We start from the raw sequence: 15235 nt of genomic DNA, 5'->3' as shown, positions 1-15235 counted from the left end.
CAACATCAAATCATTGTACATCAACAAGAGTAAGCAATATTTACCTGGCCAATAGCACCTCGAGAAAAAGCTTCCACAGTCGATTGACCAAAATAACTAAGAATCTATTTGAATTTGAGATTGGGTAATTATAGTTAAAAAGTTATAGCACTACAATATTTGGTAAATATTAACTGCTTGACTGCTGTAATTTTTGATAAACACTAGTTACTATAAATTAGAAATTATATTGATATGAGTTTTCACTTATATGATGAAAAATTTATTACGTCTTTAATAATTTTATCAAAATTATTATTTAAAAATTATATTTATTATATAATATAAACTTTTATTTCATAGTTTTTTTTTTCATAAGAGTTATAGTTTAAAAATTATTATAATACCTTAATGTTAAATAAAACCCAATCCTAAATTACACGATCAGTATCTCCGAAATTCGTTGACAAGCTTCTTGGAAGTCCGCCGAGAAATTATTGCTAATTGACCTACATAGGACTATAGGAGTTAATCCATGTACATGAATATTAGAATATCCAAACAGATAGTACTTGGTTTCCGTAGTTGTTAGAAGGAGAGTTGTTGGCTGCGGGGCATCGTCTGATCTGGCCACACCCGAGAAGCATCTGGCGGCACGCCTCGCCCGCCTGGCCCCATTTTACAGAACTGATTATATTTGTTATTTAAAAAAAAAAAAAGAAAGAAATTAGGTCAACAATTGGCATTTAATAGTCAAGTATGACCAACAGCTAGTTAAAATAAAATTAATAATAATAATTTATCAGATTAAAATAAAAGCCAATAATCGATACCATGCATGAAAAGAAAAAATCTGTAGCAGCCGTCGCAGGTTCATGATCACCGTTTAATCATCATCCTTTGACTTAAAATCTTCTCTGCTATTGTCTCTCAGTTCGATTTGAATCTCAATTTATGGCGGGGACAAACAGCAACGGTCTGATTGATCCAAACAGCGGCTTTTGTTCACAGACGAAAACATTCCACAGCGTAAGACCAAAGATTCCTCTGCCGCCATCGTCTCAGCCTCTCTCCGTCACACAATTCACTTTATCGATCCTCCACAAATCAGCCACCACGACCGCCGCACCATTTCTCATGAACGCCGCCACCGGTCGACGCCTCACTTACCCTGAGTTCCTCCGCCAAACCAACTCCCTCACGCTCTCCCTCCAAAAGCATTACTCTCTCTCCAAGAACGACGTCGCCTTCATCCTCTCCCCTTCCTCTTTCGAGATCCCCGTCCTCTACTTCTCCCTTCTCTCCCTCGGCGTGGTCGTCTCTCCCGCCAACCCGCTGGGGTCCACCTCAGAAATATCTCATCAACTCCACCTGAGCAAACCTTCAATCGCCTTCGCCACGTCACGCACCTCCCACAAGCTCCCGCCAAACTTCCGCACAGTCCTCGTCGACTCCCCGGAGTTCCTCTCGCTGTTATCAACTCAACACCAAAACGACGTCGTGATTTCTCCCCCAGCCGTCGTAAACCAGTCAGACGCTGCAGTCATTCTTTACTCTTCCGGGACCACTGGGAAAGTCAAAGGCGTGCTGTTGACTCACCGAAACATAATCTCCTTGGTAGCGTCGTTCCACCATGTCGAGTACGGGGCAAATCCAACTGAACAACCACAGCCGTCGGGTGAGGTTTCGTTAATAACGCTGCCTCTGTTTCACGTTTTTGGCTTCCTAGCGTTAGTGAGGGTGGTTGCTGTCAGTGAGACTGCGGTCTTCATGGAGAGATTTGATTTTGAGACGATGTTGAAGACCGTGGATAAGTATAAACTTACCAGCATGCCGGTCTCCCCGCCATTAGTTGTGGCTTTAACTAAATCGGAGTTGACAAAAAAGTATGACCTCAGCTCGCTTCAGTATCTTAGCTGTGGCGGCGCACCGCTCGGAAAGGAGGTCACCGACAAGTTCAAGGAGAAATTTCCCTCTGTCGAGATTATTCAGGTACTGAATAATTTTAGTTAATTAATTAATTATTCCTATTTTTCTAATTTTTCTTCCTGTTCGTTATCGTTGTATTTAAATAATAACTTAAACCAGATCACATGAGATGGCTGGCCAATGGCTAGTACTATGAATGTATGAATTGCTGGTGCTTGGTGAGTGCTGATTTTTTTTTTTCCTTCCCTTTCTCTTATCTTAGGGCTACGGTTTGACTGAATGTGGAGGACTAGCTTCGAGTATGAGAGATTCTGAGGAGACAAAACGGCATGGTTCTGTTGGCCGTCTGCATGAACTGATGGAAGCCAAGGTTGTTGATCCTGTTACTGGAGATGCTTTATCTCCAGCACAGAAAGGGGAGTTGTGGTTGCGGGGCCCAACAATCATGAAAGGTGATAATATATAAATAACAAGACTGTATGTATGGTTTATGGCATCAGCTTATCATAGTTGTGTTCCAAGTTTTAATTTCTCGGGTAGTTTCAATGCCAGGCCATCTAACGTCTTAGCTGTTTTGAATAATGGGATTATCTTTTTCATTCAAGTTCATTTCAACTTTCAAAAAAATATAACAATCGTCAATCTTCTCAGTTCTGTCAGCAGTATGACTGTGTTAATATGCAGGATACATAGGGGACAACAAAGCAACTATTGAAACCGTGGATTCAGAGGGCTGGTTAAAGACTGGGGATCTTTGTTATTTTGACTCCAATGGTTTCCTCTTCATTGTTGATAGGTTAAAGGAATTGATAAAATATAAGGCATATCAGGTGATTTGTGGCTCTGATTCTTTACCAGCAGTCCTATAATGACAGACATATATAGATGTAGATGAATAATCTCATCTTGTTTATCTGGAATGTTCTTTCAGGTTCCCCCTGCTGAGCTGGAACATTTACTTCAATCTAATCCCGAAATTGCTGATGCTGCTGTGATTCCGTATGTAACTGTGTCATTTTATTTGCTTGCTGCATATACTTTGTTTGCCACTCATGCCTTCAAAGTCCCGCACAAGGGGGATTGAGGGGGGTAATGTCTCTTAATGGTAAATTTGTTTTGCTATCCATTTAAAACAGTTGCTGAATACTGTTCATCATTTCGCGTACATTTAGAATATATCTTCTTGTTCATATACATCTGCAAGGCATTTGCCTGTTTTATTTTTTAAAATGTCAGTTCTAAATCTTATGGAATGCTATGATGCTAGGTAGAAAAAAAGTGCATGTAGATCCTGAGTGACAAATTACCTTGATAACATTATGCTCTTTAACATCCAAAATTTTATCAGAATTCCTGATTAGTTTACAACATCAAGGGTACCGGATTTTCTTTTTCATTTTTACTTAATTTACTATATCAGATGGGTGATGTAGAAAATAGACTATTTTAGCAAAAATATCATAACACTGACTGCTCTCTTTCTTCTTTTTTTCTTGTATGTGTCAATCAAGAAATAATAGATCCAATCCGGTTTTTTTTTTTTTTTTTTTGGGTGATGGGCTGATAGTAAGCTTTTTTGGTTTCATTGTTCTTTAAATGGACTAGCCTGCCTCAGCAATTTCAAATGGAATTAAGTTCATCTGTCATGATGGTTTAGCAGTGCCTATCTCTCATCCATATGGTTTATTCTCAAGCAGGTACCCTGATGAAGAAGCTGGGCAGATTCCCATGGCTTTTGTGGTGAGAAAACCTGGAAGCAGTATCAATGAGGCTCAATTAATGGATTTCATCGCAAAACAGGCATGTTTCTGAATATCGATATTATATAACTAAGCAGACAGCAGTTTTTTTGGATTGCAAAGCATATATAAGTTTCCATTTCGTAAATATGGCCGCATAATATTCTCAAATATGATGGCCTCGTGATGTATAAGAACAGATAGTATAGCAATGGCATCTTGTCATCCTGGTTGGATATCTGTCTATCTTTAAATTATATATAACATATATACAGAATTAGATATTACATAGTAGCCAATGGTTCTTTTAGAGAAATGGGTAAAATTATACTTACTGGAGTCATCAACACTCAAATTCTTGACATGAATCAATAAATATATATGAGATATTGTCTAGAATTAGGACACTAGGTCTGCTTCTGGTTTACCGAACCACTTCCGTCTCTAAAAAATCAACCAGTAAAAAGTCTAAGACTGGCACTTGGAATATTATTTTGACTCTTTACATTATTTAGACGGAGCATACTAGTTAATTTTTTGCATTGAACTCATCTTCCTGTGAAATAGAAGAGTACGTATGAAGTTTCAGTCCTTGATTGACTGTTACTGAAGAAAGAGCGAAAAAACAAGAACTGCATTCTACAAATATTACTTTCATAGCTATAAACCCCATTCAAAAATATAACTCCATGCAGGAAAAAAAAAAAAAAAATCTCTGCCTTATATTCTATAAATTGTTGTTCTGTTTCATACTATACATTTGCTTTTTCTATATCAGTTTTAATGCCAGATTCAGGTTCTAGATCATACACTAGAGTTGATTAATTTGCTATTGCAGGTTGCACCGTACAAGAAGATAAGACGCGTTGCTTTTGTCAATTCTATTCCAAAATCTGAAGCCGGAAAGATCTTGAGGAGAGAGCTGGTGAATCATGCTCTTTCTGGCAATTTGTCTAAATTATGATGTATTTAGTCAAACAACGAGGATGCTGAGAAAATGGCATGAGAGATGACCGATCACGGTTGCAATTGACGGCAATAGGGGTTATTATATTACCATCCAGAATCCAGGTTCCCTCGTGCCTCTGCTTCTATTATCAATATACCTGTAATATGTCTATTTATATATACAGTGTCAATAAAATTGCATTTTTGAGTGTCAATAAATCTTTTAGAATATCGTTTATCATTCATTCAGTCGCCCCTAATGTTGTGATCAAATAAGTGGAACTTACTAAGAATCAGATAGGCATGTTATATATACATAAAATAAAAAATGACATTTATTTCTTATTTTTGAATGAGATAGAATACAAGTGATATATTTACAATCAGAATTCAACACGGTCTAAAATTTAATCACCCTTATATATTACTTGCAAATACATCTCTGAATTAATGTTCACAAATTTGTTAGAAATGTAATAATAATATGATAATCGTCTAATTAAAAATATTAAGATAACTTTCATTGCTCAAAATAAGGACCAAGAACATGGCCTCATGACTCAACGAGCATGAAAATACGTATTATTTTAACATTGACATATTAACGCATTAATTAGGAACAATTTATTCAAAGAAAATTAAAAATCAATCCATCTTGTAATCTTCCTTCTTAACACCTAACATTCTCTGCTAATATGAGCCTGCAGTTCCGTTTTCGTCTGGCGTTAGATTTGAATCTCAATTTAGCCTTGTGGGCTAATTATTTGAGGTAATTAAACAATATTTGATCCAATATAAATATTATGCATCAATTTTTATGTGTTAACTCTACCTAATAACTTTGTTTGTTAGTTTATAATTAAGATTTGATTATGTTAAAATCGCTCTAAATTAAAATATTCTTTCGTAAACACACGATTAAAATTATAATAAATTTTTATTATTTATCACTTTCTGTAATTCATGCTCTATTTTAAATTAACTCCAACAAAACCATATCCTTATAATTATATTATATTACATGTCCGTGCAATTCACTGCGCAAATCTGCCCAAAAGTCTAATCGATATGCGAATCCGCTGCTTCCATCTTCTCTTGAGTTTGTAAACTTTTTGGATGCTAATAACCGATCATTTTCCAGTTCAATTTCTCGGAACTAATAATAAATAATTAATAATGGTTTTTCAAGCTACAAATAATTAATGTGAGACTACTTGCCAATAATCAATTTTATAATTTTCAGTTTCCAGTATCAAGAATAAAATAAATTAATTACTAACAGCAGGCCAGGCTACGGATCAAGCTGCCCCTAAACTGAGGCGTTGCCACTTGAGCCCATTGATTGAAGCATCATGATTTGATTTTGACCAAGCTTGAGACTCTTTTTTTTTCAAGAAAATACAAATGCTTGGTAAGGAAACTACTATCAGCCGTCAATCAAAGGCAATCCTAGTGACCAAGAAAATATTTTTACAGGTAATCAAGAAAATGTTTTAACCAATAAAATGAATCTTAAGAACACGATTAGCAATTGTCTCCAGTCCTCACGGTTCTCACTCAGCTCCTGTCTACCCACCATTTTTAAATAAAAGTAACTTCTAGTTTTGGTTCGGTCAAATGAAGCTAACTTCAAACTGGCAAATGGCAATTGTCTTTCTACGGAAAATAAAAATCCAGTTCACTTCTTCTCTTTCTCACTTCAAAATCAATGGCAGTTCCAGTCACAGATACAGAAACAGAACACAACTCATCAACCATCGAAACCCCACTTATTACACAATCCCAGGAACCAGAACAAGAAGAAGAAGAAGAAGAAGAGCTAAAAGACACCCAGGCCCAGCTCTCCAAATCTCTTCACCGTTTAGAATGCTTTCTAAAACTCCTTGGGTTTTGCCAGTGCTCTGTCTTGAGCTTCACTCTCTCATGGCTCTGCTGTCTGCTTCTGGGTGTTTCTCTTCCTCTCAGCATAATCAATTTCTCTTACTGTTCCAACTGTGACAAGTACGAAATTAGAGTCTTTGAGCTTGAAATTCTTGCGTCTCAGTCTCTTGTTGCTGCCATTTCTATGATATGCATCTCTCACAATCTCCGCAAGTATGGTGCGCGTAAATTTCTCTTTGTGGATCACCATCATGGTCACATGACTCTGTTTCTTGAAGAGTAACTACACAAGATCCATGTGAGTGAGTATTACCCAGCTTTTCTTTCAAGGTTTTTCGGTGAAGAGAAGTACTAAAAATTTAATATTTTTGTTCCTTTGAAGTGGTAATTCTTACTTTGGACTTGAGAAATACTAGTTTAGGCCGTTCTGATCTGTAAGATTATCTATTTATTTTTTATTTGAAATGTGTGATTATGTATTTATTAATCTTGGTCCAGTGTTTTCAAATATGAACTTAATTGTAGTAAACCTTCATCACTACATTTCTGTTGTTGCTCGTGCATTTTAATTATGTGTGATCTGCTCTTTACTTTATATTGTAATGCAACTGTTCTTGTTGTTCAGGGTTTCTTTCAATTGTTGGCACTTTCAGTCTTGCCATGCTTCCTTTTGAAGGCTGCCCGTGAGGTCATTCATGTTTTATGTATGCATAGTTCCTGGTGGCAATCTGTTGGTGTAGTAGTTGCATTGCTTGTATCATGGACTTACTAGACTGTAATCTATCTATCAGGCACTGCTTTGTTCCACTTTGTGTGCACTTTGCAGGTGATTCACTTTGAAAATTATGGCAATCTTTTGGAAAGAGATTTAGATGTTTCGGTAGGAACACACGCTTTTAAAATACAATCTCTCTAAGATAAGCCACAGGTTCTGGATATTTCTGCTTCTAGAGTTCTTGGTTGTGACAGCAACTCAATTTGTGGCCTTGTTGGAAATCACAGGGAAAAGTGGAATCATCAATTTTGTTAGTGGCGGTGATTGTGCAGTAAGTGCTCAGACACTTTGTAAAGTTGCAAGTCATAAATAGATTAAACTTGGATGATATTATTGTCAATGAAAGTTTCGTTAATTTCTGTCTAGAAATTCAGTTCTCAGAAATCTGTGTTAGCTTTGCAAACTCATGCTTCTTAATTTTGATTTTTGCAGGTTTCCTCTATTGTTGAAGTTGTTGGAATAGTAATTTGCCTGAATGCAGCTCCAAAGATCTCACATAGAGCTCAGGGTCTTGGATCAGTTGCTAGCAGATGGCATGCTTCAGTCACATGCAGCCCCTATGATGCTTCTCATTTGGGAATGACAAATAACATGGATAGCTTAGAGACTGCCTATCCGTCAGGTTCGGTACCTAGATACTATTCTGGTAGTGATCTGGAGTCAGCTGACTATGTGCCAACGCTGACAAATGCACAACTGGCTTCATACATGTCCATATATCACAAGCGGCAAGCTTTTGGTACGTATACCTACCTTTCTTAAAGATATAACTGCAAGTTGAACATTAAGAGTGTGATTTTAGTTTTTCCATATTTGAGTTGCCTATGACTTGAATGAATCCTTATGCCTTAAATATTTTACCAGTAATTCAAAACATCAATTCATCTTCTGGTCCACACCTGCAAGGTAGTATACTCATGTACCAAGATAAAGGATGTAACAAAATGTGCTTCCTGAACCTCTTGTTAGATTGTTATAACAAAATGTGTTTGTCATGTCCTGGCAACCGCCGACAGTAATTTCACTTTGTAGAACTTGTAATCTCAGCTACCCGTTGAGAGTGGCCCTTAGACACTGCCAAGTGCCAACCTTACTGGTAAGGGACTTGATTTTTCTCTTCAAAACATCTCCATTGTATGGAAGAAGTTCAGAAGTGGAAAATTCTACATGGTGGGGAGGTTTTTTGCATTGTTATAACTTCTTAGTCTGTTACTTGCGTCAGGACTCCCACATTTGCCTGCATACAGACCGTCTTAGTTTAATGACTGATATAAGTGCTCTCTTTCACCTCATTTGATCTAAAGAAACTCTTTTTAATATCAGCAGGAGACCTAATCAACCCCTTGGTATTACTAATGGGGTTCGCACAGATTTCAAGGTAATTCAAAAGAAAATTTATCAGTCCCAACATTGACATATAGATCTGGATAAAAGCCTTTCCAATATCCTTCCATGCTTTTTCATGAAGATTTTCCTTCACCTTTTAATTAATCTGATACACACTACAAAATATCAGTGAGATATTTACTGGGTAAAATAAAAACTTAAGTCCCCGCGTCCCCTTTAATCAGTGTCTGCTATTAAAATGCCTCGTGAATAGTCTAGTATGTCGTCGATCTACACTGCTCTCACAGTCGTCTTGATTTTCTTCGTAGCTTTTGGTAGTTATCTATTATGTATCTACTGTCTACATATGATGTTTACTCGAGCTCATTTCTTTGATTCTGCGGTAACATATTTGCAATCCAGTCCTGGTGGAGCCACGCAATTTGGATGGACAATTGATCGGACTCTTATCAATACATATTCTTCATCCAACTGTCACTCGTCCTTTTTGTTCTTGGAAAAACCGTAAGCTTTACTACCAAATGATATGCATACAAGATCATTCAGAAAACCCACCCAAAAAAAAAAAAAAGAGATGGAGGGTGGGGGGGAACCTTTTGCGCACTGTTTTTTCCCCTTCTGATGATGTCCCCAGCACCTGCGTCGTCAGTAAACGGAGTTGAGGCTTTAGCGTAATCAGTTTAGATACATCAATGTAGTCAGTTAAGATATAACCTGTTGCTTGTCGAAAATGACTGATGCAGAGAATTTATTATAGTGATACATATTTTGTTGAAGTGCATTACCAATCACGGGAAAGAATATTGCATTTTCATTACCTCAAATATATTGATGTCTGTAACACGTTCACTGCTAAATGCATCAATTCCTCGTTGGTCACTAATAAATAACATTTTCAGTATTCAGTTTTTCTCCCTCTCAATAATCTAACCAGAATACGTACAAAGAAATGATTCAGTGAAACTGGGGGGAAACCATGACTCAAGCAAAGAGACAAGCTCCATACACATAGAGGCTTGGGGATTAAAGTCAGAAGCCCAAAGGAATGTCCATTTCTTTCCCTTGTCTCTTCACACTGAACAGGTAGCTGTTACATTTCTATGTACATCAGGATTCGCAAGACATTAGTATAAAATTCAATATTCCTAGCAAAGATCAGAAAAGGAAAAAAAATGAAATCATACTTGCGTCCCAATCAGGCTTCTATGCAGTTGGGTCATCCGTGCAATTAATAGAAGAGCCTCTTCAATGACATGCCACAGAAAACATGCACTTGTATCGACTGTCACCAATGTGCAATCTCTGAATCCAGACTCTCAGTATGCCTCTTCAACAACATTCTTGATCGAAAAGTTATCTGGATTATGTAATGCCACGTTCAGTCATATCATCAGCTACTTGTTCCTAGCATGCTGGGGGGGAAAGGTAGGCATAAAGTCCTTGGATTTGGGAAGAGGAACCTCACGGAACCAATAATGATTAAGGGCATCATCTACTGTTATTCGCTGCATAAAACAATAAAATATATCGTAACTGTAATGCCTTTACAGTTTCAACTTCAAGCCAACAATCAGAAATCAAATTTAGAACTTTGTCAAAACAGACCATACCTTCTCAGGGTCATAAGTCAAAAGTCTGTTTAACAAATCAAATCCAGACTCCGAGAGAACCGGAGATCCTGTAAAAGAAGCGGCAGGAAACCTCTTCCTCAACAGATTATACCTGTAAAAAGAAAGCAGTTGTTACCATTTATGGCGTTTGATCTTGTGAGGAGTTCAAGTAAAATAAATGCAACATAATAATCCAGAAAAGCTTGTGTTTGGCCTTGAAGATAGAAAACACGAAAATAACTGGATAAAAAAAGAGAACAGCACAAATAGACATACGGTTGTTTAGCAAAATTTGCTTTGGCTCCTGGCAACTCAGATAACCCAGGCCAAATTGTCTCAGTTGGAGTGCCTAGTGTTTTGAAAATCTGCAATTATTTCAAAGACATTAATTACTGAGAAATTCCTAAGAAACAAGAATACAAAAGGCTTTACGAAAAAAATATGTTACCTTGTCAATTTGGTCAACTTCAGTTGTCCCACTAAACAATGGTTTTTTGGCCAAAAGTTCAGCCATTATACAACCAACTGACCACATGTCAACTGCAGTGGAATACTTCTTTGCTCCTAGCAGAAGTTCCGGAGCTCTGCAACATTAAAATCAAACAACCAGCTGAACATTAGCACAACCATAACATTTTACTGATCCAGGAAAGAAGGGGGTGGGGGGAAGGCATGCACACACATTGTATTCTTATCAGGTTACATACAGGGATCAAGGAAATGTCTAGATGATTACACCACCACACTATATGGTTTAATTGGAAAACAAGAAAAATCAGAAGAAAACTAATCAACCAAAGTTCCTCAAATATCCAAGAATTATGTGCTGCAAATATATATATATTTTTAAAAAGTCATAAGGTTAATAGAAAGGTCTAAAGGAAGGACAGGTTACTTCAGGGTTTAAACCACCATACTACATGGTTCGACCATTAACCACTAAAAACCTGGTTTCCTGTCAAGCCAAACCAGAAACATCAGAGAAGCACACAAGCTGGATAACCTCTGAACCAGAACACTTAGGAGTCCTAAAACAATGATGACAAATAAAGTTCATCACACATAAAATTAACTCACAAGATTGCCAACAGAACCAGAACTGCCTACTGATGATACAAATTGAAGCATTCATAAACTAACTTTGGCCCATTAGACTCGTTTAATAATCCATAGTTATGATGACCCAATTCCCAGACATTAATTGCTTAAATAATGTATTGGAAGAATAACAATAACATGCATCTTACCTATACCATAATGTGACAACCAGTGATGTATATGGCTTTAGCGGGCTTCCATACTGGCGTGACATCCCAAAGTCGCAAATCTTTAAAACGCCCTGGTTATTCAAAAGAAGATTTGATGTTTTCAAATCCCTGTGAAGCACCCAATTATCATGAAGATACTTGACGCCCTCTAAAAGCTGTAGCATCAAGCATTTGACTTCACTCGTACTAAAAGGCTGCTTCATTGATTCCATTAACCACTTTAGGTCGTGTTCCATGTACTCCATAACCATATAAACACTATCATGGTCATCCATAACAACTTCCTTTACATTCACAATTGAAGGGTGATCAAATGACAAGAGAATATTGATTTCCCTCAAAGATGAAATAGGGAAACCATATTCTAAACAATCTTCTTTTCTTCCCACATTCATCTTCACTTTCTTCAATGCCACAATTTCCCCCGACTTCTTATCCCTGGCTCTATATACAATACCATAAGTTCCTTCACTTATTTTGTTGAGTTTTTCAAATTCAAACACGCTCCTACAACCCTGAAGCATGTTCATGCTTCTTTGTACGGATACAACAGGCTCTTCATCCTCTAACTGGTCAACACCAGTATCCTCATCAACTGTCTTATCAATAGCCATAACGTCATTATCCTCCAACTCATCTCCAAAATATTCATCTTCACTTGAATGCACCCCAACTTCGCTATCAGATCCCAACAGCCTGGCCTCATCTTCAGAGCTTTCTCTAAAAATCTCACCACTCTCAGGAGTAGACCTCTTTGAAGCCTGTTCCTCCCTTTTAGGGGTGTCTTCCCTATCAGATAAAGACCTGGCCATCGGACTGTCACTATCAGATGCCCACCGTGATGTTGATATATGCTTTGCTGGAACAAACTCCTCCTCCTCCAACTGAATCTTATCCAGATCATCAGTCCCAATCTGCGCTTCTTCAAGGAAAGAAGGAGACATACCCACTCGAGAATCAGATACTGTGGATTCTGCTGATCCACCAGCCACAAGAAGCTTATCTGAGGAGAAGTCCAATTCTTTGGCCAGGTTCCCCGAGATTGGACTTTTTGCAAATGTTCCATCAGAGCCAGCATCAAAAACCTCACTAACCGAGCTTGCAGGAGACTTAGGACAAGATAAAGCAGCACTTGTAGGTACAGCTCTGCTTTTAGATGAAATGCTCACTTCCTTCTCTTCTAAGTCCCATATAATGGGTGTAAACTTGAATTTCTTCTCCGGAGGCAACTGAACCCCCTCATCACACTTCGACACTTCACCATTACTAATACATGGTGCATCATCTAATCGGGCTCCACCACGTTTCTTGTGCCCATTTGACAAAAAAGGGCACCCATTTCTCCGCTTGTTATTACCACCATGATGACCCAATTCATCATAACCAGAACCATTTTTGTAACGAACAACCTGTTCGTCTTTTTTGTAGTAACCATAACACTCTCTTCTCCTTGAAACATCAGGTCGCCCTGCCGCCATATTATTAACAACCACAACTCTTCTCAATCAAAAATCAAACTCAAACAAAAAAATACAATATTGGTATTGTAAGGAAAAAGAAACCCAATTCAACCCAAAATCCCAACCCTTATCCTCAGAAATTCAACAGTTTCACAAATTTCAAACCGAATTAAAATTTCCCCTTTTTCCTCCCACAAAACCCTAATCAAGTATACAACAATACTTCAACAGTCAAAAACACGAAAATCAGATCAAGAATACAGATCAGGTATAGAAATCAAACAAATTATGATGATGAATGAAGGTAAAAATTAAAAAAACAAATTGAGATGCGAATCAAAGCACAAACAAAACCCTAGAAGATGAATTTTGGTGCTTACGGCTGTCTCTCCTTCAAAATTCACAGGTAATGAAGATCTTACCGGAGATTGATGGAGAGACAAGGGAAGGACCAACGATATCAGGACCAACGATACCAGGACCAAATCGAAACGATATCGCACAGCTACGGAGCTTCTTTGTCAACGCGTTTGCGTTCTCGGGGATCTCTTGAGATTATTTATAGGCGCAAGAGAATGTATTTTTTTATGTCGGTTTAGAACTGGTGGCCCGAATTTGTTCTGAAATTTTTTTCCTTCCACAATACTTTCCGTGTTTCTGTTTCTGGCCCATTTAGTCTTTGCTTTGTTTGTTTCAGATCCTTTTCTCTTTTAATCGAAATAATAATGATATATACTTGTATAACCATCAATTTTTTTTTTTGTAAGATTTAGTCAAATGGCTTGCAAGCCCGTCCAAATTTAAACAGAGTAATTTAAATTTGTCTAAAAAAAAGTATCAATATTTTATTTTAAAAAGAACATTACAGTCTTTACAGAGTCCTCACTATAATTGAGAAATAAAAATGATAATGATACAGCCACAAACTCTTGTACAAATTTATTTTGTACAAACTGATATGGCATGATAAGATTAGTTGAATTAAATATCACTTGCCCCACATGATTTATTTTTATTAATTTATATTTTCATTCAACCAATAAACTAATGTCTCGTCAATTTGTACAAAATAAATTTATACAAGAGTTTGTGTCTACATCATTATTCAATAAAAATACTTTATTTTCACTCTAACACTGAGAACATAATCGTTAGCCCACGACCTGCTCACTAATTGGTCCGATATACTCGTTACACATGAGGCTTGATGTGAATTTGAAGCCCAAATGAGTTGGATCTAGCAGTCCGGGAAATAAGTTATGCCTTTTACATCCCAATTAATTCTAGAAACACCCAGATTTGTGGGTCGCTTGCAAGATGTTCTCCCGACAGTGCAAAGCCTCTACATTCATAGTCATGCGTCATCCCAAGGGATCATCTAGACTCTGAATAAATGGCTAATTGTGTGTACAATTAACCGAATTGCAATAATAAAAGATCAATCGCTTGTTATTTCATCATTGCACTGTTCTGGATGAACAACATTTCATTCATGTATTTGCTACCAGGTGTAAAAGCATTTTGATTGCAACAAACCCTGCTTATAAGAATCAGATGCTAGCTATGTCAATAATATTATTCATTAGCATTTGAACACATAACACCATGTATAAATCATTTCGATCAATATCATTTATAAGATTGAGGGTCAGTTTGGGATTGCAAATGTTGATTAAATAAATTGTTTCTACTGCATCGATACAACAAGCTGCTGATTGAAAAAATAGTTTAATGTTTGATAAATTGTGTTCTGCAGTTGTTGTTAGTTTAAAAACAATGTACGTGTGTTTGGTAATTATTTTTACAAAAGTGTTGTTCTATTGTATAATGATTAAAATAAATATAATTTTAAATTATTTTTTTAGTATGTTTAATTATTTTAAAACACGTCTTTTCCTTTTTAAACCATATAAAATTACATAAAGTGACAAAATTTTAATTAAATAAAATCTGATGAACTTCATTATTTGTTACATAAAATATGATAAAAATCTATATTAATACATAATTCAAATAAAATAAAAAGTAATATATATTATATTCACATTAAACTTGTTGCAATAAATATCATAACTATAGAAAAAATATATATATAAATAGAGTGAGTGTTAAAAGCTGTGTTTGTGAAATTGAATTTAAAAGTCATGATTAACTTTCATGTGAAATTATTCATAATTCAAAAAATTTTACATAATCACATGCAAGGCTCATTAAATCATATAATAGAAAATAAAAATAAAATATAAAAAATATGAATTTAATAGATCAAAACTTTAATACTGGAGAGAACTTACAGTAG

At 36.4% G+C, this 15235-nt stretch overlaps 3 protein-coding genes across 10 annotated transcripts; 2 read left to right on the top strand and 1 right to left on the bottom strand.

Moving 5' to 3' along the window:
- The first annotated feature begins 786 nt into the window (after nt 1–786).
- Nucleotides 787–4810, top strand: LOC18046716 (4-coumarate--CoA ligase-like 9). The gene is made up of 6 exons (XM_006440001.2): nt 787–1971; nt 2171–2360; nt 2593–2738; nt 2840–2907; nt 3606–3708; nt 4486–4810. The coding sequence occupies exons 1-6, from the start codon at nt 934–936 to the stop codon at nt 4609–4611; spliced, it is 1671 nt and encodes a 556-aa protein (XP_006440064.1). The 5' UTR covers nt 787–933; the 3' UTR covers nt 4612–4810.
- Nucleotides 4811–6303: 1493 nt separating this feature from the next.
- On the top strand, nt 6304–8013 carry LOC18046715. Its single transcript, XM_024189242.1, has 3 exons — nt 6304–6700; nt 7446–7522; nt 7684–8013. Exons 1-3 carry the CDS (start codon nt 6304–6306, stop codon nt 8011–8013), a joined length of 804 nt encoding a protein of 267 aa, XP_024045010.1.
- Nucleotides 8014–8641: 628 nt separating this feature from the next.
- LOC18046714 (cyclin-dependent kinase G-2) lies at nt 8642–13476 on the bottom strand. 8 transcript variants are annotated; one of them, XR_002906699.1, is made up of 8 exons: nt 11456–13476; nt 10657–10792; nt 10485–10573; nt 10209–10320; nt 9542–10103; nt 9417–9477; nt 9192–9235; nt 8642–9112 (listed from the first exon to the last, which is right to left on the bottom strand). XR_002906699.1 is itself a non-coding variant. In XM_024189567.1 (5 exons), the coding sequence occupies exons 1-5, from the start codon at nt 12952–12954 to the stop codon at nt 9993–9995; spliced, it is 1947 nt and encodes a 648-aa protein (XP_024045335.1). In that variant the 5' UTR covers nt 12955–13476; the 3' UTR covers nt 9387–9992. The 8 variants fall into 8 exon arrangements, 1 of the variants encoding a protein (XP_024045335.1); XR_002906700.1 differs by having other exon boundaries at nt 9417–9696; nt 9783–10103; XR_002906701.1 differs by having other exon boundaries at nt 9417–9685; nt 9783–10103.
- Nucleotides 13477–15235: the final 1759 nt, after the last annotated feature.

Source organism: Citrus clementina, unplaced genomic scaffold, assembly GCF_000493195.1.
Source record: "Citrus clementina cultivar Clemenules unplaced genomic scaffold, Citrus_clementina_v1.0 scaffold_3, whole genome shotgun sequence".
Classification (NCBI taxonomy): Eukaryota; Viridiplantae; Streptophyta; class Magnoliopsida; order Sapindales; family Rutaceae; genus Citrus; species Citrus x clementina.
This window is presented reverse-complemented; position numbering and strand designations above follow the sequence as displayed.

Coding starts and splice junctions, on each gene's coding strand:
- LOC18046716 (XM_006440001.2), top strand. CDS start 934: ATGGCGGGGACAAACAGCAACGGTCTGATTGATCCAAACAGCGGCTTT. Junction 2,908..3,605: donor GCTGATGCTGCTGTGATTCC/GTATGTAACTGT, acceptor ATTCTCAAGCAG/GTACCCTGATGAAGAAGCTG. Junction 3,709..4,485: donor TGGATTTCATCGCAAAACAG/GCATGTTTCTGA, acceptor TTGCTATTGCAG/GTTGCACCGTACAAGAAGAT.
- LOC18046715 (XM_024189242.1), top strand. CDS start 6,304: ATGGCAGTTCCAGTCACAGATACAGAAACAGAACACAACTCATCAACC. Junction 6,701..7,445: donor TCTCCGCAAGTATGGTGCGC/GTAAATTTCTCT, acceptor TGGTTGTGACAG/CAACTCAATTTGTGGCCTTG. Junction 7,523..7,683: donor TTAGTGGCGGTGATTGTGCA/GTAAGTGCTCAG, acceptor TGATTTTTGCAG/GTTTCCTCTATTGTTGAAGT.
- LOC18046714 (XM_024189567.1), bottom strand. CDS start 12,954: ATGGCGGCAGGGCGACCTGATGTTTCAAGGAGAAGAGAGTGTTATGGT. Junction 10,793..11,455: donor GTTGTCACATTATGGTATAG/GTAAGATGCATG, acceptor TTAATGTTGCAG/AGCTCCGGAACTTCTGCTAG. Junction 10,574..10,656: donor AAGTTGACCAAATTGACAAG/GTAACATATTTT, acceptor AAATAATTGCAG/ATTTTCAAAACACTAGGCAC.